Source organism: Lissotriton helveticus, chromosome 2_1 (assembly GCF_964261635.1).
Source record: "Lissotriton helveticus chromosome 2_1, aLisHel1.1, whole genome shotgun sequence".
NCBI lineage: Eukaryota > Metazoa > Chordata > Amphibia > Caudata > Salamandridae > Lissotriton > Lissotriton helveticus.
Window position 1 is genome coordinate 1109228553 of NC_136059.1, and position 24928 is coordinate 1109253480.

Here is a 24928-nt window from a genome sequence, read left to right on the forward strand (position 1 = left end):
TAAAGGAGACAGATTGCTGAGGGGACTAAAATGGGCTGAGGGACTGAAAGACAGGATATCCCTCTACGCTGTGATATCCTGCTCTATCTAGCATCGCCTACACTGCCCATATACAGAATTCAACATATTTTCATAAATTTCAGAAAATATTCAGAATACATTAACTGACCCATATACTACAGACCACTCCCCCGACCTGGAAACAGACCAGCTGCAGAGGATAAATGAACTCTTGTATGTTTATAAATTGCAGTGGGCAAGAGCCATGTACTGGTTGGAGCTTTGAACTACAGTGGAGAACTGGGGATTGTTATACAGGAGCTATGACCGAAATTGGAATCATGCATTAGAGGGGTGCAGGGCAGAGGGTGGGAATGAATGGAAGGGTCGACAATGAGAAATGTATGATATGCCATGTCTAACTTTCCCTGATTTAGGTCGATATTGATTTCTGTTTATTGCTGTGTAACACATGTGCAAATCCTGTAAACGGTACTGCAGAACAGGCATGTGCTATTTGTTTTGTTGAAGTAAAACAACAAAAACGTTGCTTAAAGATATTGTATAAAATTAACCTGTGATTTGTATTTACTTAACACAGTGTACTATTAATCTGACAACATTTTACAAAATCACTGTCCTCTGGGGCTAAAGGGGACTGTGAACAAGAAAGTAATCCAGTCAGTTGTTTAATTGCACTATTTGTGACCAGGAAACCTGGGTTCAAATCCCGGCTCACCTGCATTACCAAATTGTGTAATTTAAGCCAAATCAAGTTACTTCATGTGTCTAGTTTACTGGATAGTGACATTTGAAAGCACATTCAAGTAATTCAGTTCAAGGGGGATCCTGTGTAAAAACAAACTCATTATATATGTATATGCCTGTAATGTCCCTCCATCCATAAAATTAATATTGGCCATGACATAAGGGACACCTGACAATTTTTAAGCTTTGTCAGGATGGAGGGTTCATAAAGAAACCTCCAATTCAAATAAATATAAATGCAACTTTGTGATCTAATATACAAAAGTGAAACACTTCCATGTGTTAAAGAAACCATTTCAATATTTTAAAGTTTTTATCATGTTATAAAAATTTTGTTTGTCGTGTAATTTGTATCCCAAATATCTTGAAGGTTCTGCATGCTTAGGGATGAGCCAGATCACTGGTTCAGACTTGGCTCGACTGCAGAGCCATTTTTAAGACATGGATGGTGGGCAATTACCCAGGGCCCAACATTCCAGGGGGCCAGCCCCTACCCGCTCTCCACAAGCACTACCAATACACCTTTGCATCGGCAAAGTGTGCCAGAGTGGGTGGGTGCTGCTTATTTAACCACTTGACAGTGCCTCTTCTGTTTCTGGCATCTCTGTTGAGACTACTTTCAAGGTATGCAATACTTTCTAGTAGCCATGGAGGGCGTATCTGATTTTAGGAATTGTCCAGCCTTGTTCTTATCTTTCTTATGTATCTGTTTTTTAGCAATGACCCTGTGAATCAGTTGCTGCGGATCATGACTTCATCCTGCTCTTTATTTCTCTCTCTGGTGGTCGGGCTCCCAAACCGGCGATACAAATAGAGTCCCTGACGCGCACTCTAGTGCAGCAGTTGAGCCTTCTCGGTGCCATGAGACTACAGACAAGTTGTGGGTATCTCACATCCTGGCATTCGGTGTGAAATGGTCATCCACACCATCTGCTGTGCCGGATTTTTTATTTTTTTTAACGTTTGACGACTAGTGGAGGGTCAGGTGACCCAGATGTGTTTGTTCAATTTGCCTAAATAGCAAAGGGTAAAAAACAATAACTTTCCTTAATATTTTCCAAACTGTTTGCCATGCGTATTGAAAGGTTTGTAAACACAATCTAAATGTTGCCGTTGCTTTCACTCTGAGAAAGATAGGGTAGATTTTTGTAGGAGTGATGCCCTTGACACCATGCTCAAGGTTATCAATTTACTATTAAACAAGGACATAATGCGCCATCTGAATATAGCATACCTTGAAGCAACCCCATACTCAGCACAGTGGATAACTGGTGTAATATAAAAAACTAGCAAATAAAATCATTGATAAACCAGTGGGTTTGTCCGCTCCTGTTTTTGTCCTGAATTTTTAACTTTGGTCCTAAATTTTTTCCTGTCCTGAATTTGCCTCCACGCCAGGTGGTCACCCTAGACGGACTTTTACTCAGGATCAATCATCGACCAGCACCCCCCAATACCGCCAGAAAGGACCACGTATGTCCCAGTTTTAGAGACCCAATAAAAACAGTTGGGAGGGCCCCACTGTCGCACGGGGTAAAGGGGAGGGGGGTGGGGGGGACAACATCCCCTACCATGTCTCAGCAGCCTCAATCTGAAGGCCTCCAGGCCACCACGCCTCCTAGAGCTCACACCCCCACACACCTAGCGAGTTCCCCACCTCCTCAGGGTCTACCAGAAGTCATCAGCCAGCGCTCTTGATAGCGTCAAGAGGAAGACAGGAGGCCAGTCCTCTTCAGCAACTCCTGCGTGCTTCACCACTGCTGCTTCAAGGACCTGATGAGGGTGTGCGGAGGTGCCCCAGAATTAATGGTAGAGCAAGCTCTCTGCTCTGCATTGTGTCTTCGCCCCAAAGGGCAGTGCTGTGTTCACGTTACAAGACGAAGGCTGGGAGAAGGCTACAGAGTGGAACTCACGTGACTACTAGGCAGCACTTTGATGCCAGAGTCCTAGTATGCTCCCTGTGACCCCCAGATGGAGGTCCTTCTTCCCCCTCAAAGGGCGCTACACCGACATTCAAGACGTGCCCCAGGCCCAGCTCCTCCAGGCCAACAGTGCTCCACTTGCTGGTCATACGCCTTCCCAGGCTCAGCATTGCTAGACCATTGTTCACTTCACTAAAAGGGGCCCCAGGGGGTTCACACGACTCCGGGGTGTCTTATTTATGTCACTCTTTCCCTTGTCGAAGCCCTAGATGGTGAATGATTCAGGGGGCTCCACGTGGCAGCTATGAAGGTTGGACTAGCAACACTGCCAGAAAAGTTTAGTTTTGAGCTTAATCTTTACTTCCCAGCTTCCATAATCAAATCATAACAATAACATACTAGCTATTGTACCCAAAGGACTTAATTGTTTCCTTTCCACCAACGATTATATATTGCTCATATTTTTAACCTCTAAAACATTTGTCTTCTCAACAGTGGTAACACAAGCAGTAAGAACATTTCACTGAGGCTTGCTCAATTGGAAGCAACTGCAATAGTCACAGCATTGTTGCAGAAAGTTCCAGAAATGCATGCAGCGATGAGCTACACAGTGGATGATTGGATGAACCTATATGCTTCAGCTTAATGTTTGAGGGTCAGTACTACTAGGCATGCGGACTTCTGAAGCTTTCAGTGGGACATACAAGGTGGCACCTGTAAAAATGCATTACTATCAAGCTCATTCTACTCTAGCAACCCCTGAGGACTGCCTAATGAGTCCTTAACAGTGAGTGAGAAAATGATGCTATATCGCAAGTGACTCCATATCAGATCAGCAAAAATCTGTTGGTGTTGCCTTATGGCTAAACCTGGTGGTAGGATCTGCACGAGGCAGAAGGAGTGCCACCTCAAAACGGATACGTTCTACAGTTGCAAGTCAAGTCTTGAGTCGTGCTTAAAGTATAATGCAACATATATGCACCAGTTACTTGGATTGGGCATCAAATCACCAATGGAAAATCTAAGCTTCCCTAACTCGAAATTTACCTTTATTTAGACTTGTGTTAAAGAAAAAGTAAGAGGGGGCATACAAAATTTAAAAAATCCTCCTTTCAACTAACCCTGGCTCCCTTCCATAAATACTGCTGGCACATCCATTATGTGCCCCTTGCCTCTAGGACTCTGAATGAGGAAGACCTGTGCTTGCCTCAGCCATTTATGCAATCCTCGACGGCTCTGGAGAAAACGAGAAAAAAATGGCCGATGCCAATGTTAAGGAGATAGATGGATTAGTGGCTTAGCCAACGTAGTCAAAGCAGCTGCAGAGATGATGGAGACGCGAACCGTAAAACAGGCCATGAGAAAGAGAAAGGCAATACAACCTATTGCTAGTGAGTGGGCCAGTTAGCAAAAGTAGGGATCACCTTTTATGAAAGTACTCAACAAAAACAGTAACTAACAAAATGCACTGTGAAAAAATCTGCACTGGTGGCAGACTTCTGAAAATCAACAGTTCAGACGACAGGAAAAACCATCAACACAGCGGAGCCACTTCAGGTTCCTGAAATATTTCAAAACTATGTTGTACACACAAATGTACTAGTAATTGCATTTTCTTGCTTGAACGCCAAATCACTAATAGTGGTGGTATTCTCTCACGTCTTATTATTTATCTCGGTTTCCGTTTTATCGTATATAAGAAACAAATTGCTACTTGTAACAGTAGGTTTGAACTCAAAACATACTGTGCATTGTTATGCCACCTTGTGGTTGGGTGTAAATGAAAATCTGTAAAGCAAAGTTTTTCTTTTCTGTGTGTCGAACATAGGTACAGTCTGTGTGATCATGGCGACAACTGTATTGCATTGCAACATTTATATAGCGCTTACTACTCTATGTGGGGCGTTGAAGACATTTCTTACATGGGTAGCACACTACACAGTGTGGGGTTGGAAGGATGTTGTCCTCGTTTTGATCCTTTGTGGTAAGTGTTTCCATGTTGTGCGTGATGACCACCGTGGTGAGGATATCGTGTTATGAGATGCAATGTGATGGATGAAGAAGTCTGAGAGGCAGGCGCGCAGTTTCTGGTTTTCAATAAGCTGGCAGCTTTGAGCAGGATTGCAGGTCTCTTTTTGACGTTTCTTATTTTCATTGTCCACTGAGTGGGTTTCTTGACTAGGTTGTTTATTCTAAGATATTTTGCTTAAAGTTTAGGGTCCAGAGCAAGCACAGGCTGGAGGGAGATATGGATCAGAGATCTGCTGGGATGGACTTTTACTATCATCCCAGGTCTGTAAGTTCACAATTTCCACCATCTTCAGAGGTCTTTTTCCCCACTGACGGTAGTCAGTATGGGTGGTTTTTTGCTTGCTAATGACTTTAGCACCGTTTGACGAACCTTCCTAAAACTTTCCAAACAAAAAGGCCATCCACCTCAGCTCCTTCCTTGAAATTGTCGGGGTGATCCGTCAAGAGGGACAAAGAAAGGTGGGGTGGGGGTTCCCCAGAGACATTTTCCATAGGAAAATTAGACACATCTGCACCAAGATTGTGTAATTCCGCTCAGCCATTTTGGCAGTAGAAGGGGTAGTATTTGTGATTTGGTGTCAATCAGTTCAGTAGTTCTTGAGAAGTTAAGGTTTAAAATGTATTTATTGCGCAGAACAACATCTGTGGATCCCAAGAATTTAAAGATAGGGTCTAATTGGCTGCCACCACATAAACTAAGATGTAGCAGCAGCCCTTTCAGGAATCGGAGGCATGGTATCCTGTTCCAAAACAGTGAAACCCTGTCCCCAAGGCCGGGTGGGGAGTGTCCAAGAGGGGCTAAAATTGACCCCCCCCCCGCTATTGTGGATCCAACGTGACGTTATAGTTAAGTGACACTGATAGTTTCAACAACATTTTAACCAGTTGCCTGGTGCTGCGAACGGCCAACGGCTGTCGCAGCCCCGCCGACTCTTTAGAACGCCCGCACCAAGGCAGAGTTGCCGCCGCCGTTAAACTACAAAACCCCCTGAAATTCACTAGTTCTGGTTAACTGAATTAACTAGTGCTTGAGCCTTCGCCACCCACTGCTTATACCCTCACATTGTATATCACTCAACACACATTCTAGGACATCATTGTTAACATCGTTTGATTTAGATCTTGGCAGACAGGTTACTCCATCACAACAGCGACTGATATCCTGTACCCAGAAATATACATCCCATTATATCCTATGGGATTCATATTTCGGCAGACGGGATATCTTAGGCTGGTGCATGAGGGCGGAAGAGTTTGTATATAAGTCAGAGGGATGCTCTCTGAAATGTAAGAAACTGACAAAACTTTTTAGTGGCAGCCTTAGCCCGGGGACGACTTGAGAAGTGCGGAAGAGGGCACAGAACTGTGCCACATAGGCTTATTGGCAAGGGGCCAAAAGACTGATAATGCAATGGATGGACATAAGTGGACATGCCTAGAAAGGGTGCCAAGAGACATTCGAAGTAGTCCATAGCCCACTGTTGTCTCAATAGTATTCTCTGTAACAGAGGCTGGGGATCTCTCTAGACATCTGGTTGTATATGCCACTGAGCTGTTGTCTGGTAGGGGACGTTTCTTTAGAAGGAGGGGAATTGTAAGGCGTAGAGGTTGCCTGTTCTGGTTGGGGTTAACTGCCCAATTGTGGGAGACAAAGTGATGTTAATTGAAAATAAAAAGTTTATAAGAAAATCACATCACGCTGGAGGACGCCATCTTGAGGTCAGGCCGTGGTTGGGACAATTTATTTTTCAAGAGTTTCACTGTCATTGTGAAGTCAGGCGGTTGTTGGTATAGCTGAATTGCCTGCATTGTTAACAGCCATAATTAAGTCAAGTGACATTCACATTGTCATTGGCTCGTTGCGTTGTTTACCAAGCATTCTCTCTGCAATACTGGAGTTTTTACAATATACGTTGTGAATGCTGGGTACATTTCCACTTCGAATTTGTGGACTCATGATTGATACCTAGTAAAGAGATAAGATTTTCTTAAGTACAGTTTATAACCATCATCTATTTAGTTTCAAGGAAGGTAAATATCTTCCCCAAACCATTTTTATCAGTGCGGGTAGGCAGCCACTAAAATGGTCACAATTGATCTCAATGATGTTGATGGATTTACTAATAAAAAGAAAAAAAAGTTTTACTAGTACACTACTTGGGCCCAGAAGGCAGGCTTTTAAAATATATATATATATATTGATTTCAGCGATAATACTTTTTTCACCGGGAAGAAGCTGGGGAACAAGCACAATATGGTTTATGAGTATGCTACTAATATATAAACACTTCCTAAATGGTTTTCGACCAAGTAGGAATGTGGTACCAGAAACACACAAATTATTACAACAACCAGGGTAATCGACTGACCATTTTGTCTCTGCTTTGAAAACAATGACCTCACCTGTAATTACAGTGACATACCAAATGAAATTATCGGCGACAAGTTATTTGAAATAACATCCTACAGGAAAACTTTAAAACATTTGCTTTCTTATGACAATCTAGATATGGAGACATGGTTCACCATTATCAAGACAATTAATCAATTATGTTTTAAATGCTTTAAGAAGGGTCACTTACGAGGGTTTGTAGCATGTCAAGCAAATCTGTGATAGCTAACAGAGGAGGATAACAGTGCAGATGCTAGTAATGTCGTACTCAGGCTTTGGGTTTCAAGATAATGAGTTTTCAGTGCAACATTAGGAGGAAACATCCAACCTGTGACATGCGTCTTAATGATATTATGGTCCAGGTAATGCGGATTCCGGGAACGTCGTTTACGATCATAAGGTCAGAGGTGTTCAAGAAATTCCAACCTCTTAAACTAAGATCTTCTAGTGTAAGGATTTCTGCATATGAATATGAATGGGCAAAAATTGAGGTTGAAGGAAAATTTGATGGCAACTTTTATTGGAGAACATACGACCATGATGGATTTTATGGGCCAAATTTAGCAGGGTGGAATGATCAGGGGTAATCGGATATACTTTGTGATCCTAATCATTCAGATTTGGGTTACTTCTAAATCACATTTACTCAATGTCAGGTGTAAAAATGTTATGAGTGTGTACTGCAAAGGAAAATGTAAACAATTTTTCCTGAACTCTAATATAAAGCTAGGCAAGATGCTGGTATTTAAGCCCCAACACGTGCTGAAAAACAATGTAAAACCTGCAGTTCCCAAAGTGCTGCTGTGTCTGAGGGGTGAATTACAGAATTAACTCAACACCATGTTCATTTTGATATTACAGAACCTACTGAAGGTTATGAATGGTTGTCTCTTATCGTCCTGGTTTGTAAAGTTAACCAAACTCTGAGGTTGTGTTAAAATTTTACGTGATTTTAAATCACAAGATTTGGGTAGACCAGAACCCCATACCCAATATTAAAAAAGATGCTCTGTACTTTGAAGAAGGGTTATTGTGTTTTAAAGTCTTAATATGTCTGCGACTTATCGCCAGATAATGCAATCAGCGGATTCTAAACATCTCACTTCATTATTACTTCAGTTGGGGCATTTCATTACAAAAGCATGCGTGTTGGCCTTATGTCAGTGTTCTCAGTTTTTAAAAGGCTCATGAAGTAAATGTCCCAGGATCACAAAGGGGTTCTATAATTCCAGTATGACATCCTGCTGTTTGGGAGCAATGTAAAACATGATGAGCAGCTCACAAATGTTTTGTCAGCATTGACAGACAGAAGTTTGACGTGAGTGCTGACAAATGAATATTTGAGGCAACTGGAGTGGATTACCCAGGACAACGCAGAAGTGCCAGGGCATTGAACCTAAAATTTTGAAGGCCATCGAGGAAACCCAATGTCCCAAGAATAAGGAGCAGTTAAAAACTTACTTGGGTCTAGTGAAGTAATATTCAAAATGAGTTCCTCACTTTTCCCCAAAGACTGCTCCTCAGAGGAACATTCTTAAAAAGGGATGTACGCATGTTTTGGAGTGAGGAGTGCTAATATGAAGTAGAGAAAATCAAGTAACATTGTAGGTGCCCTACCTTTAAAACCATTTAACTTCCATGATTCCACTATTATCATCACTGATGCCAGTAATGATGACCTGGGAGCTGTGCTGTTACTAAAGAGAAAAGGTGGTGGGGAGGACGTGATCGCATTAGCTTCTAGAGCATTAGGTTGGTCCGAGTTGACCTACTTAACTAATAAGAAAGAAACTATCACATTGTGGTGGGGTGCGCAACACTTTACGACAATCGTCTGGGGTGTTCCATTTGTATTTTGTATGGACCACAAACTTTTGGTGGATTTATTCAGCACAAAAGGAGGTGGTAGAGCAACGCAAAGTGTTTCCTAATGGCAAATTCACTTACAGGTATACCACTATTGTGTGGAGTATGTACCTAGTAAAGGGAATGTCATTGCAGATTATCTGTCCAGAATGTCACAAAGCACCTAAAATAAGGGTGTGAATGAGGATAAGGTAGTACTGTGCTCTGCGCACCAAATGCTGGCAGTGTCTGGTGGTGCAATTTCTGAACAAGAATGGAGACTCCCTTGAATGAGATATTGTTTTGTCTCAAGTTAGGAGTTGGCCGAGTAGTAGATGGTCAGATGCGAAGAGCGTGGGTACGGATTTGTTAACTACTTGCCGAATTACTTGGGGAAAAGGGCCTTGGAAATGGCCCACAAAGGGCATTTGGGAATGAGCGATGACAAAAAATAGTGAGAGAGAATTTTGGTGGCCAGGGGTCGAAAAAATCTGTGGAGTGTTCTGTGTGTGATAACAATTGTGTCCTGACTGATAAAAGCCAAAACACAAAAACGTCCCTAGTAGTTACAGTAGAGTAGGACATGTCCTCCTGGTTGAAATTTGGCTTTGACATTGTCCCAGATAAAGTCTCAGGTGTTGATGGACTACATTTTTAAGTGGACTTTGTCAACAATATTGAGAGGTGAACCGTTATAGAATTCATGCTGGGAGTTTTCAGGGTTTGAACAACAGGACGTTGTGTTCTGGTCAGGTGCTGGCAGTCACTTACCTGAGATCTGTGACTCCTTATAAACACTGCTATCCTCATTACTGTATCTTATTCATTTCACCCAAGTTGAAAAGTAAACATGTATTGCATGAAGAAAAGACAGACCTGAAATATTATCCAGGTGCCCAGATGAATGCCCATCAATTTTCAGTCAACAGCATAAAACCTAATTCAAAATGGGTAGCTTGTTGATTTCCTAACAGTACAATTTAAATGTTTTAGCTTCTGGACACCAGGGCCAATTTAGAAACCACCCATGCTTAAGAATAAAAGGCTGCATTTAAGAGAAAATGTAGTGAAGACACTGGAAGCTGTAGGAGAGGATTCGCGACGGACTAACCTGAACGCAGTCACTGCCCTGGTCCCTCGACCCTGCTGACATTGGTGGAGCTGATCCGCCGCTGCTTCTCGCCGCACCCGCTTCGCGGCGTGGTCACTGACTCTGTGCGCTGTGGTGGAGAGCGGCTGCTGCAGGGGTGGAGCACCGCAGGGACTCACTTGTCCAGGAGCCCCTGCGCGACCTTTGGCATCCGGTCAGCGCCCCCTGTTAGCCCCGCCCACAGGCTGGTAATCTGGTGAAATGAGCTGCTGGCCCTTGCTCAAACTGGGACACTGGAAGCTGTAGGAGAGGATTCGTGCTGGACTAACCTGAACGCCGTCACTGCCCTGGTCGCTCGGCCCTGCTGACATTGGTGGAGCTGATCCGCCGCTGCTTCTCGCCGCACCCGCTTCGTGGGTGCCGCATCGCGGCGTGGTCACTGACTCTGTGCGCTGTGGTGGAGAGCGGCTGCTGAAGGGGTGGAGCACCCCAGGGACTCACTTATCCAGGAGCCCCTGCGCGACCTTTGGCATCCGGTCAGCGCCCCCTGTTAGCCCCGCCCACTGGCCGTCACATTTCCTATAAAACCAGACCATCTAATCGCTGCGCGGGACGCGCCGGGCCAAGCCCGGGCAAAGGGCGGGCCCTCTGTGGCCCTCAGAGGCACGACGAGGCCGGGCCGGGCCCATACTCTAACAAGTTGCAAAGGATTGTTTGGGTACACTTGTTGGACGTCCATTTGTTATGGCAGCGACTCTTGATAAATCCGTATCTGGAGGCGCAGTTGGGATTAGTAAGGGTACACTAGAAAATTATTTTACCAAGGTCGTTGTAGATTCTGAAAGGGAGAGTGTTTTAGCCGAGCGTAGGGCTGAGCGACGACGCTCTATTGAATGCATGAAAAGTAGACCTTTCTTGGATTGTTTGCATCAATCTACCTCACTCGATGCAAGTTCTCATACTGAAAATGGGGACCCGCTATCCACAGATAGTATCCCTCTACTCTTGCGAGACACTCCCCACCCCCCACCCCACTCGATACCTACAACATCCAAGACTTGAATAATGTATCCCTCCTTAGCAATCCTATTATAGGAACAGACGTGATAGCTGAGTCACCTCTACTAATAGAAGAGACCCATAAAAAAAAAAAGAAACCGGTTAGGAAAATAGCTATTATTATTATTATTATTATTATTATTAATAACGAGTTTTAATATAGCGCCTGGTTACCATTAGGCATCCCCGCGCTCTTCCAGAGAAAGGCCACTACCACACAAAGCGCCAGAATTAGACAGGGAACAGGAAAGTTTTTAAGAGTTTACGAAACCGTAAAAAACTCGCTTCCGAGCGCAGGTACAGGGGGAGAGAGTTCCACAGGATGGCCACATTTATAGAGAATCTTCTACCACCTGTTCTTGCCTTCCTCGCCCTCATGACCAGCAGCAGATGTTGATGGTCAGAGCGAAAAGAGCGGGAGGCCTTGTAAGACTGGACCATATCCCCGAGAATGGGTGGGCCTTTCCCCTGTAGTATCTTATGGGCTACACAGAGTGCCTTAAATTTCACCCTCTCTCTGACGGGAAGCCAATGTAACGCCTTCAGTGCAGGACGAGCCGACTGGCGCCTAGGAATGTCCGTCAGGAGCCTGGCGGCCGCATTCTGCACTTGCTGCAGTTTGTTTAGGGTGGACTCTGGGGCGCCCAAAAACAGTAAGTTACTGAAGTCCAGCCGCGAGATGAGCCCCTGAATAAGTAACCTCCTAGAGGCCGCTGGAAGAAGAGGTAGGATCTTCCGGGCTGATTGGAGCAGGCCAAAACACACGCCTGAGATCTTTTTTGCGTGTGTTTTAAAAGAAAGGTCCTGCTCAAGCCACACCCCCAGGCTCTTGATCTCCTGCTTGGGGGTGGGTACAGGTCCCAGGCAGCTGGGCCAACTGCTAGGTGGTAAGGAGGGAGGGGAGTTCCCAAGCAACATCAGTTCCGTTTTGGAGCCGTTGAGCTTAAGAGCTGAGCTACACATCCACGTGAAGATCTTGTCCAAGCACGTGTGCAGCCGGTCAGGATGGTGAGTTACCTGGGGAAGACCTACCACCAGCTGGGTATCATCAGCATAGCTGATGATCTTGATACCCAGAGGCAGTACCACACTCTCCAGGGGGGCCATATAAATGTTAAATAGGGTAGGGCTCAACGATGAGCCCTGTGGCACACCACACTGGAGAGGTACTGAGGGTGATTTCTCATGGCCTTCCCACACCTCAAATGTCCGACCTTCCAAAAAGGAAGCAAACCAATTGAGGGCCATCCCGGAGACCCCCACCCCCGACAGCCGACGGAGAAGCACCTGATGGTCTACGGTGTCAAAGGCAGCACTAAGGTCCAGGAGGATCACTGCCACCGATCCCCCTGAATCCAAAATGCTCCTTGCACTCTCCACGACTGCCAGCAGGGCAGTATCGGTCCCCTGACCGGGACGAAAGCCAGTTTGAGATTTGGCCAGAAGGGAGTTGGACTCCAGGAAGCCAGATAGGCGACTATTCACCAACTTCTCCGCCACCTTGCTAAGGCCGGGGAGCAGGGAGATAGGCCTAAAGTTGGCGAGGTCGACTGGGTCAAGGTTAGGCTTCTTCAACAGAGCCTTCACAACCGCTCCCTTCCAGCTAGGGGGTACCACTCCTTGGGCAAGAGACAGATTTATAAGGTCCGTCACAGGCCGACCGATGGTGGGGGCTACCTGCTTCAAGTACTTCATGGGTGCAGGGTCTTTCGGAGAACCACTTTTCATGGTTATCAAAACTGCGAGAACTTCTTCCACAGTGACAGGGCCGAGAGAAACCAGCTCTACCGATCGCACCATGGGCTGAAGCCCTGGGCTACCATCCGAGGCAACATCCTCGGTGAGCCGGGGAAGAGATGCAAGGATGTTATCAATTTTTGTCTTGAAGAAGGAGGCCAGTTCGGAGCATTTCTCACGTGGGTCCTCGTGAATGACCTGAGGTTCGGGGGCTTTCAAAAGTTCTTTAATGACCCGAAATGATTCCTTCGAGGAGTTGGCCGCAGAGCCAATTCTCTCCGCAAAGAATCCAGATTTAGCTACCCGAATAGCAGATTTGTAGGTACTAAGAGCCGTCCGATATTCTCTCCGGCTCGTTTCGCTCCAATCTTAGCCTCCATGTCCGCTCCAGCCTCTTGCGGCCCTTCCTCAATGTCCTCAACTCAGATTTGTACCAGGGCGCAGATCCCACTCTCTTACCCCTGGTGAGTTGTTTCTTTTTGGGGAGGAGAGCATCCAGTGAGTTGGTAAGCCAGGTGTTAAGATTCTCATCCGCGACTAGCGGATTAGACCCAGGGGGAGGCCGCGACGCCTCCAAATGTGCCGCCCATTTATCAACTTGGAGCCTAGACCAGGTTCTATCCATGGTGTAAACCCTAGGAGCCCGCGTAGCTGAGATGTCAAACTGCCACTGGGCAGGCACCATAAAGTGGTCTGTCCAAGGCAGGGCCAACGGTGGAAATGCTCTGAGGCCAATCGAGTTGGAAAGTATATGGTCCAGCAGGTGGCCTTTCCCATGTGTGGCACCCGAGTTGGCCAGGTTGAACCCAAAAGTTTTGAGATCGCCTAGCAGATCTGCTCCCGGAGAATTAGAAGGGTCGTCAAGGTGGATGTTGAGATCACCTAAGATGACAAAGTTACCCGTTGAGGAAGCCAGAAGTGCAGTTGTTTCTAGAAGGGAGTTGAGAAAGTTTCCCAAGGTTCCTGGTGGACGATAAATGAGCAAACCCGCCATAGATGCCGTAGGTGATAAGCGAAGAGAGAACTGATAGCTCTCACAGTCGCTCACTCCTCCATCCTGAGCCTTACAAACTAGTGAGTCCCTGTGGAGGATAGCAACTCCACCTCCCCCTCCCCACAGGCCTGTCCCGATGGGATATGAGAAAGCCTGGAGGGAGTGCTCTGACTAGGTCAGGGCCCGAGCTGGAGGAAGTCCAGGTCTCGGTAAGGAATAGCACATCCAGGTCATAGTCCAAAATAAGGGAATTGATCTCAGTAGCATGCCTGGGTAGAGACCGACAATTCAGTAACGCCATGGAGAGCACTGACTTAACGGGAGCCGCATTCCGACCCACGGTACAAGCCATACAAGGCAGAAATGGCAATGATCCTACCTGGGCGAATTTACAAGTAATAGGGTGGGAAGGCCGCCAGGACATGAGTTCCTCCCTCCCATACACTATAGGAGTACGAGGAGGCTCCAATAAATCGGGCATAAGAACTGGCCCTGGGCCCGTCAGGGCCCGGACGGGCACAGACGGGCTGAACTCTGGCGTCCCCGCTGCGCGTAGCCGCTGCGCGTAAGCATGGCTCCCTAAATAGTCTCCAAACGAAATGGAGAGAGGACTTGCTGGTGCACTAGAACCCACTCACCCAAGATGGCCGCCACGAGTCAGGGCGAAGGACCCGCAAAACGCGGTGAGGTACCACAATTAGAGTGCAGGTGAGATGGAAGAGGTGGGGGAATGCGAGGCCAGGCAAGGTAAGACCAGGGGATAATTCTAAAAGTAAATTCTAAATAAAATACAAAACGGGTGTTTTAAAAGCTGGAATTGCCACAAGACAGACGCTGCATGGATAGCACTCGCGCTGAAATAGGCCATGCCCAAAGTTCATGGTCCGCCACCAAATAAAAGAAGGAAGAGGGGCGGTGATCCGCAAAGAAGCAAGATTAGCCACTCTGATTTTGGTAAAACCTTAAAGGCAAATGTAATTACTGTATCTACCCCAGAGGCTAATGTATCAACCGCTCCAACCTCAACGGCTCTCATGGAAGCAGTATTAATTCCAAGAGTCTCTGTATTGACTGTATCAACTCCAACAGGTTTAGCTACCTCTTTACACTGTCCGCCTAAGGAATCACTGTCCGCTGTTCCCCTTGAAAGCCTCGAACATCTAATTAGGTCATTTATTTTGCCCATTATAGAGAGGCTGAAGAGGGTGGAGCAACAGCTGGAGGATCTAGAACTGGCTATATGTAGTAATGTTGGTCTACCTAAGGACCCTGTGAAGCCAGTGCCATCCCCTGCAGTCATAGTTCCATCTCCTACCCCTGTTGCAGATAAGGGTATAAAAAAGATCAGTAAGCTTATGAATTCTATAAAACAGAAGGCAATTCCCCCTAAATCGGCTCAACAACCAGTACCGCATGTTGCTAGTGAAGTTTTGAAGGCAGGGAATAAATCTTCCATAGGAAATATGCGAGATAAGAGGGGAACTCCCAGCCCTGCCAGGACAGAGAAGCATAGGAGGCCCCAAGTCGAATTACCCCCTGAGGCGGTTCCTTTCGTGGTTGTGCTTACCGGAGTCCCAAAATTAGAGGAAGGCAAAAGGGAAGGGTTCTTTCAGCTAAAAAACAAAACCATGCATTGGCTTAACCAAAATCGACCACTTCCTTTTAATAGTATTGGAGATATTCTGCATGTTCGGCGACTCCCTTGGCTGGGAAGTAGAGTGAAAGACATAAAGGGGGACCTAATTGTCATTAATTTTAAAGATCCTGGAACTGTTAGATATATTTTAAATTGGTTTCCAGGGATCGATGGTAACTCCATCGTTCCTCGTGACCTGACTTATTTTTATCCAAGATCTCTAGTAAACCCTACAATCTATCCTGGGGCTCTAGCATGCCCGCAGTTTAAACCAACTATACCCTTTAACAACCGGTATATGATGCAGGCACCTAATCCTATGATTGCTGAAAATGCATTTGGGTGGGAAACCGTACCCTTTAGGAGTCATAGAAATGGAAGCTGGAGGACGTACCATTTCCAAGGAAATAGGAAGATGGACCATCTGTTACCATTCACCCCGCTGGAAGTCGCAAACAGGTTCGATGCCTTTCCAGGTTTCAATGATTGCGATTGACAAACGGACCACCTTATCAATATGCGACCTACCACTGAGAACCAAGATGCAAATGTTAACTTGAGCCCTCTAGTGCAAGTCTTGACATCAGAACAAACTACCCATCATGTAATGGTTATTTCTCCTGATGACCGACCTCCAATGAACTGTCAACTTGAGTCGGGGCCAGATCCTAGTCTTTGCACTATTAATGATCTTTCTGGTATTCTAGATTGTGAACCAACTAAGCAAGACTTGTTGGCTGCCCAGGTTAAAATCCTCTCTTGGAACGTGGCGGGCCTTAAAAGCAAATTGCCCATTCCAGATTGGGGCTCCTTTATGGCTTCACATGACATCTGTATGTTGCAGGAAACCTGGGCGTTAAAAGAAAGTAGGGTTCAGGGCTTCGCAACTTACGATGTTTTGGCAAGCTTGGGTGAGAGAGGTAGGCCCTCGGGCGGGCTGTCCATATGGGTTGGTACACACCTAGGAGTTAAGGCATCTCAAATTTCAACCAATTCAAGGGATGTCCCGTGTGTATTGATGACTGCGTTAAATGGGCCAGACATTGCTCTGATTAACGTATACTCAAGGCCAGTTAGGCGGGGCCTTGAGTCAGAGGCCATTGAAAGATTGTTATCCTTCATTCAGTCGATTGACCCTTCCACCGTGCTAATCCTGGGTGGAGATTTTAACTGTCACTTTGAGCCGCTTATGGATCCGAGTTTGAGAAAACCGGATGAGGTTGATTTGTTGTGGGCTATTCCTGAGCCATTGACTACCCAGGTCAAGGCATGGACCCCTTTGGTTCTGCAATTGCAGTCATTTGTGTTAGCGACATCATTGCAAGCTTGCAACGGGAGGGTGGAGCCTGATAGACCAGGGAAAGACACGTATAATCGATTAAAATTTAGTACCTCAGTAATCGATTATATTTTTATTGAGGCCAGGCACTGGGACAGGCTGCATGAGTTCAGGGTTATTGAAAGATCTGACAGTGACCATAATGCCCTGGTCCTGTCACTTAAACCGGGGAGTTTTGGGCTGAAATGTCAAACCCCGGCTGAACATTGCGCCACTGCGCCTCTAATAATAGCAAATTGTAGGCGTAGGATCAAATGGCCAGACCTCCAGATGTCCACTAGTAAATTTGCCGAATTATACGAGATCGTTATTCCATTTATTGAAGATATGGGGAAAGTTGGCCATCTAGGAAGGGCATCTGAAATACATATCCAAATGGTTGCCGCACTTAAAGATACTTTGTATCCTGTGAGAAGGGCAAATCAGCCTCAAATCACGACTTCTCGATGGTTCAATACCTCCTGTCGGAAGGCCAAAAAGGCCCTTCTAACAGCAATAAAAACCAATAATAGGGAGGTAATCAGGGCCCATCGCATTATGTACAAAACGGCAATCCGTGATGCCAAGAAGGAATGGGAGGCCACTATGTGGGAGGAATTAGGATCTGCGCTTAGATCCAACGATTCCAAATCTTTCTGGTCTATTGTTGCAACTGCAACTGGATTTAGTGGGCACACCCCCGCACTCGCCCCCAATATTGCTCCTTCAATTTGGGAAAGCCACTTTAGTGCTCTTTATGGCATCTCTGAGTCTGATGGAATGCCTGTTAGTACATCTGAATTCCACCAACTTCGAAGTGATAGCGGGGCCGAAGAACAGGGATGGTCAATTACAGTCCCCCATGCCCTGCCCCAGTTGAATTTTTCACCTTGACTGGGGTAGTGGCAGCTATAGGCAAATTGATTCCTAATAAGGCCCCAGGTTTGGATAAATTGCCAGGAGATTTGTTTAGGACGCAACCGAAAATCTGGGCACCCTATTTGGTTGTTCTATTCAATTGTATCCTACAGGGAGATGACCTGCCCCCCACTTGGCTTGGAGCTGAAATTGTGCCTATTCTAAAAAGGGCTGCCCACTAACCCCCTCTAATTATAGACCCATCAGCCTAATCGATACATCTCAAAAGCTGATGGGGAGGGTCATCCTTGATAGGATTCTTGGGTGGATCGAGGATAAAGGGATATTGTCTACATTCCAGGCAGGCTTCAGGTCCGGTACCACCACTCTATACCAGATATTCCACCTGCAGGTCTTGTACTGGAAAGCAGCAAAGGTGGAGGGTGGCAGCCTCTACCTTGTGTTTGTGGACCTGCGGGCGGCATTTGATCTGGTCCCGCGCGGAAAATTGTGGGGAGTACTAGCAGACCTGGGCCTTCCGCCCTACTTGTTAGCTATTCTCTCTAGGCTTCATGCAAACAACTTTGCCCAGGTCAGGTGTGGCAGGCATGGCGAACTCACAGATCAATTTCCTGTTCAAAAAGGAGTTCGCCAAGGGTGCGTATTGGCACCAACGCTATTTAGTCTCTATATAAATGGCCTTGTGGAACATTTGAATGATGTGGAAAATAATGACGCCCCTAAACTGGCTACAGGTAGAGTGCCCGCTCTGATGTTCGCAGACGACACTTTGTTGTTGTCTAGAACATCATCGGGCATTCAAAGAATGCTTGATGGCTTTGTGGAGTTTTGCGAGCTTCGGGGATTAGAAATCAATTTAGGGAAAACAAAGTTTATGATTTTTAATCCCCCTAAGCGCGTACGCCCAAACCCTGTCTTACATGGTACTCCCCTTGAAAGGGTTAAAACATTTGTTTATTTGGGTGTCACTCGGACAGAGAATTTTGATTGGAATATGCAGATCGCTAAATCTTCACTCAGGTTATCCCAGCTAGCAGGGGGCATAAGTAAAGTCTTTAGGGAGTCTACCTTTAGGCCAGTGTCCCCAGCCCTAGAGATATATTGTCACCAGGCCAGACCGGCAGCAACCTATGGGGCTGAACTCTGGGGGCACAAGCAGATAACGAATCTTAAAAAGGTGGAGCAGTCTTTTGTTAGAAATTTAGTTGGGTTACCATCCAGCACACCCCTGATCCCTCTTAGATTTGACCTTGGCATGTTGCCAATAGAGGCGGTCACAAGTGCTAGGCCAATTATGTACTGGAAGAGGTTGTGGTCAGTCCCTGAATTGGTTGCGTACAGAGCGGAATTTTCTGAGATTTGGTCTAAAAAGATCCCTTGGCTTCAGCACATTAGTGCTGTTAGTATTCGATTAGGTTATCCTGAATTGTGGGAAACCCCTGAGATCTTTTGCCTCGGGATATCTAAGAAAGAACTTCTCTCCCAGATACGTACGCTAAATTACCAAACACTAATTAGCTCCGCATCATTGGGTAGGCTGACATCTGAGTTCCTCCTAGTTAAACCAGAACCTAAAGTGGAGGAATTCATGGACGTAATTGAACCCCCAGTTGCTCGAAAGCTATATTTACAGTTAAGGCATGGCACTCTTCCCATTAGGTCCTTTACTTCTAAATGGTCAAACCCGATCAATGAAGTTTGCCCTGCATGTAGCTATAAAACTGAGAATGTAAGCCATGTATTGTTTTTCTGCCCTGCCTATTCTGCAATCAGAAAATGCTGGTTAAAACCTATTTGTAAGAACTTGGGACTTTTGCACTTTTCACAGGCCTGTAGGATACTGATTCAGGATACCCATCCTCCCATTGTGTTTGCGGTTTCTCGCTATTTATTTAACATGTGGCGTAGGAGAAAAACTTTAACCTAATTGCTGTATATATTGTTTTTTATGTCTTATATTGTGATAACTGTTAGTTTAATTCTTTAAGCATTCTACGATTATTTATTATTTTAATGTAGTGCTGATGTATTTTATATGCACTTTTTATGGTCCTCGGACCGAAATAAAAGTTATCAACAACAACAGCATTTAAGAGAAAATGTAGTGAAGAGGAAATAGAAATCTTGGTAGTCCAAATCAGAGGTCAAAGTGTTTGAAAATAATTCAATAATGAGAGAAAAAAGTATTTCACACCTCGTTGGATACCAAGAATGAGACTAAGTTTTTCTTGACAAAATGAAAATTAAAATAAGTCACCTACCTTTAACCTCAAATGTTAATCTTGTGGCACCCCATGGCATTTTCTCTTTGGAGCGCATTAACAATTCAGGACGCTCTTTGACTGGTACCTCTGGAGCTGGAAGATACCAATTCTTTCTAAAAGATAAAACATAGAATTTCCAATGTAAAAACCTGAAAAACAACACCATGAACGATGCCAGAGTGGAGAAGTAGCGTATGCTAAATTACAAACAGACCATCTGCGCAAATACAGCTTTTAATACAGAACACTGACATTTATGGTGGCAGACCTCCAAATGTGCTATGCTGTAGTCTAAATGCAGCAGGTGATTTATTGGTTGGATCCCAACAATAACAGTCCCCATGTTCTTGCTGAAAGAATACAACTGGAAGTTGCAACATGCATCTGACAGCATAAGGTGGACAGATGCTACACTGATGGAGTGCACCTCACTTGTCTGGAAAGAGATCCTGAAATGGTGGGAGGTGCAGTATCCAGACTTTCTTTTGGGCTTTAAAACAGGCAGATGGATTTGGGAACTGGCAGGATAGGGTCACTGGATCACTGCGTTGCGGTCTTATTCGTGGATTCTAAATTCATGGAGCTGGACAGCACTGAGGGTACCTTAGGTAAATCTACCAAAGTAATGCTTCTATATAGGCAGTAAAGCAGAGAACTATCCAAGTGGTGGGACGATTTTCAGAGGAGAGTGGTTCCTGCTTCATTATACTGCAACGGCCTTCAGTAATCGAATATTTGTCACCACCATCATTAGGATACAATATAAAAGATGTTCAGACTCCCCCATATTGTCTAAAACTAAACTGGATGATGACATTTTGAGAGGAACTTAAAGTGGACTAGTGGGATAACACTTTTATACAAACCAAAAGGGAGGCGAATGCTAGTTTCCAGATGATACCGTACACATTCCTGACCAGAAACTACTTAATCCCATCCCAAATAAAGAATATGAATCCAGCATGTAGCAAAATGTCCCAGTTGTACTGGTCACTCAGCAGAGTTCGTCCATCTAGTTTGCGTGTGTCTAAATGTAGCAACAATCTGGGCACAATTGAGAGAAGACTTTGGAGACATGGGGCTGTATTATGGAAGTGCCCCGGGAGCCCAACTGTGTTAGTGCCCACTCTGCATGCCCCTGCCGTACTTTGGTATTACGGAAGGGGCCGCAAATGCTTGTGCGGCCCCTTCTGTAAAACAGATAGTGCTGGCGCACATAAAGCACCAGCGCCATCACCAAAGAATGTTCCCTAATTTGCGTGGTCCCATGCAAATGAGGGAATTCCTTTGCCTCTGCGCCCACACCATATTACAGACGTGGGCGCAGAAGCAAAGAAGCTGGCAGGAGGTGCAATGACAGTGTGCCCCCTGCGCCTCCTGATGGCAGCCCTCTGGAGTGGGTAAAGGAGGTCCTATTGACCCACCAGACACTCACTACACCCATCTGCAAGGAGATCTCTCTCCTCTTAAAAGTGCAGGCACAGTGAAACATGAAGCCGCTGCATGAAAGCCGCTCTATTACTTGACAGCACGGTCCCCAGAGGAGCAGCACCCGTTCAGGGACGGCAGAGCATTCAATGTAATAGGGTGTTCTTTCCCTGTTGGCGCCGGGCTCACCTGTTTTATGGTGCACCATGGCGCAAAACGGGACCGTACGCACTATCCATAATACGGCCTACGATAGGGTATCGCGGACTCCTTCGCAGACACTACTTCCCCATTTTACTAGTGATACAAACTGGATTCCTGAATCTGTCACTAGTGCAAGTTAGGAAGCAAACGCCATTCAGGTGTATGAAGAACAGGTTGCTAATCATGAAGTTCGGGTTCTATATCTTGTAATGTGTAAAGAAGGAGAAGAGTGCTTTTGGAAGAAGTCACACCCAAAACAACACCCTAAAGACACAATGGGTTACTACAGGGGCTCTATGTCTAGGTCTAGGACAGAAGTGGAGGACAAAAATGAGTAGCATGATGATTCCTAGATAGAAAAGAACTGCACAGGAGTAGAACAATCGCTGAGGTGATATGATGCATACTTTGTGGTTGATGTTTCTATGCTCAACGACTAAAATGTATTTTTGACAACACCATGTCTATGGCATAGTCGTGTAATCTGACCTTAAATTAAATAAAGTAAAAAAATAATTCTAGCTCATTGATCCACAGACACCATTTCAGCAGTTGAAACAGATATCATTTAGACAAATGCTAAACAGTGTACAGATTTGAATGGATACTTTCCCTGGAGCAACTAGTAAAAGTTTGAGAAAACCTAGCTGGTTGTCTTCGTGATACTAAAAGCTTCAAGAATTGTGTATCAAGGACAACACAACCAAGTAAAAAACATTTTCTACAAATCAAAAAGAACTAATAAGGGGATGAAGCAAGCCAAGATCCTAATGAGACTGCATACTAAAGCAATTTAACAAGGGTGTCATTGGTGTGGGACTGCATGTGATTCTTTGCAATAATAGGACTCAAACTATGCTTTTGTCTAATGAGGTAGAGAAGTTAAAAAAGTGAACATTAAATGGGAGTAAAACACATCATCAAAGTTCCGGGAAAATGCTAAACAGTTTATGATTTGATTTTAAATCAGACCAGAGGTGAGAAAATATGGACTACAATTTATACATATTTTATGTAATTATTGTTTGAATGGCTTTGTATGTGCAGATTTATATTTGTTTGAATGGTTCTGTGGATGTCTTCTCATGTGCTTGGATCGCCATGACAACATGTGGGCAAATGGGCATATCTGCTTTTAACTCATAAAATCTTCTCACACTCTTATTTGCTTTTGTCTGAGGATTTCCCTATACAGTGTTTATATAAACAGGTGTTGACTTGCAGATACTGTAAGTGCTAACAACTTGTGAGTCAGTGGGTATTTAAGTGGGTGTGTTAAGAGTGTTGCATTTGTGTGATCTGTTGGTGTGTGTATAAAGGAGGGAGGCAAGATGGGGGGGAAGAGAGCAGGCAAGAGAAGAGACATTTTAAACATACTACTGCTTCTTTTTTTTTTTTTTTTTTTTATTTCTGAAATTCTTTATTGTATATAGAAAAATATAATTTTACATACATGGAAGAGGCTTATACATGAGTGGAAAGAAGAAAAGAGAGAAAAGAAGAGAGAGGGGGGGGGGGGGGGGCATTCCATACTCTTGAGATCATTCGCCAGTTCGTGGTCTCATAGTCCAAAAGTCTCATAGTCTGGTGGTCCATATTGCGCCCATTGGTGTTCCTTGGCGTTTGTTGTCAGGCCGCTTGTTCCCTGCGCCACCCCGGGGGACAGTAGAGAGAAGTCTAGGTTATAGGTTATAGGTTGAGTAGGAGATGTGCTCGGTGTTCTGTTGGCTAAAAAGCCTAAATAGATTACTTAATTTGTCTTTCGTAGCATGCTACAAAAAGTCAGTGAGGTGCAATCAACTGGGGATTCCTGAGGCCCCACCTCTGAGGGTGGCTCAGATATTGGAGGCGGGCACGTCTTCTCATGATGCCTATGACAATGACTGGAACAGGAGGTGGCTAATATCTAGTTCAAAGAGCCATCTGAGTGGACCGGTGCAGTATTGCAGCCAATTGGGAAGCAAAGTGGTTAATATTTTTATGTCTAAAATAGCATTGCAAATTGTAATGACAGGAGTGCTTTCAAATTTAAATACATTTTACAAGTAGTACAGAGACACCAACCGAATCAAAAAGTGTACTGGAAAATACCAAGGGAAGCCACAAAATGGAGCATCTTCACAAGGAGCGCGAATAGATTCTGTGATTTCAGGCAGATGAGGAGTGATGTGAGAGATCCCAGTATAATCAAACCCGTTAATCCAGATGCCAGAATCCTTTTTTAAGACTGTTCCATCCAAGCCATGGAATGTTCTGGTTGTATGCTTCCAAAAAAAAAGAAAAAAACAATTAGAATAGCTTTCACAGTACAAGAAGGGATATTAATTTCCTCATGATTTTTATTGGCTTAATTAATGAGGGGTGTTAGGACTGTACTATTACTTATGATACTGTCCACCCATCAGAACAGATATTTTGAAGTAACATCCTATGACTTCCTACATCTCTTAGAGTGAATCTGCATTCCACAATACTTATTTCCACTAAAAATCAACCTACCAGTATCAATGTTTTTCCAGCAAGCATATTTTCAGTAGGTTATATTAAGTTCCAAATACCAAGTCGTCAAGGGAGAGGGGAGGTTCTTTTTTTTGTAAATTCTTGGAGCTTATACCAACTACAAAGAAGTGACCTAGCTCCTGTCAGACACTGACATTTTCAGCACATAGTGGCCAGAGCTCCATGTCTGAGAACATAGATTATACTGACAACATGACGAAAAACGGTCTCTCTGCTTTGTATTTGAATCTCTCTATCTCAACAGGTAAAATCACAAGATGTGATCCTTGATATGCAAGTTCAACAGCAGTACCTTGCACCGCATGCCGTAGGGTGCCCATTTTTTAGTCCTGACAAAATCCATATTGACCCTTAAGAGCACATGGTAAATGGCTAAAACATGTTGACTGAATAAGTGATGAAAGTCACACTCACTCGTATTTATTCAAATGTCCAATATTTAAGGTTGAGGTGGGTGGTGTGGGTGGGCTAATCCTCCTGAGAGACAGGATGTCTAAATATAAGAATAGCGCTATCCTCCACAATAGAGTGGCGGCCCCCAATCCGCACGCGGATTAAATTTCATTGACAATTCTTATGCAATAACCAGGATACACCATGGTTATTGCATAAGAATTGTGTCAACGATTCAGAATTACAAAATGACCATATATACATGAAATGTAATCCAAGAAAAAAGCAAATAAGGATTGATTGAATATATCCAAAGAACTAACTACTGTCTTTCAATGAACATTAAACTATCATACATTGCTCTCCGAGTGCGGGTTAGGAGACGTCCCTCTATTGTGGAGGATAGCGCTAAAACATGTTGACTACACAACAAGGGATATAAAAGGGC

General features: G+C 44.7%; 1 protein-coding gene across 2 annotated transcripts in view; it reads right to left on the reverse strand.

Moving 5' to 3' along the window:
• ERMP1 (endoplasmic reticulum metallopeptidase 1) overlaps window positions 1–24928 on the reverse strand; it is a 689629-nt gene that overhangs the window by 76756 nt on the left and 587945 nt on the right. For both annotated transcript variants that reach the window (XM_078675921.1, XM_078675920.1), the window contains 2 exons: window positions 23632–23831; window positions 19933–20048 (listed from right to left, as the gene is read on the reverse strand). In XM_078675921.1, coding sequence (XP_078532047.1) covers window positions 19933–20048; window positions 23632–23831 — 316 coding nt within the window. The remainder of the gene's footprint in view (window positions 1–19932; window positions 20049–23631; window positions 23832–24928) is intronic.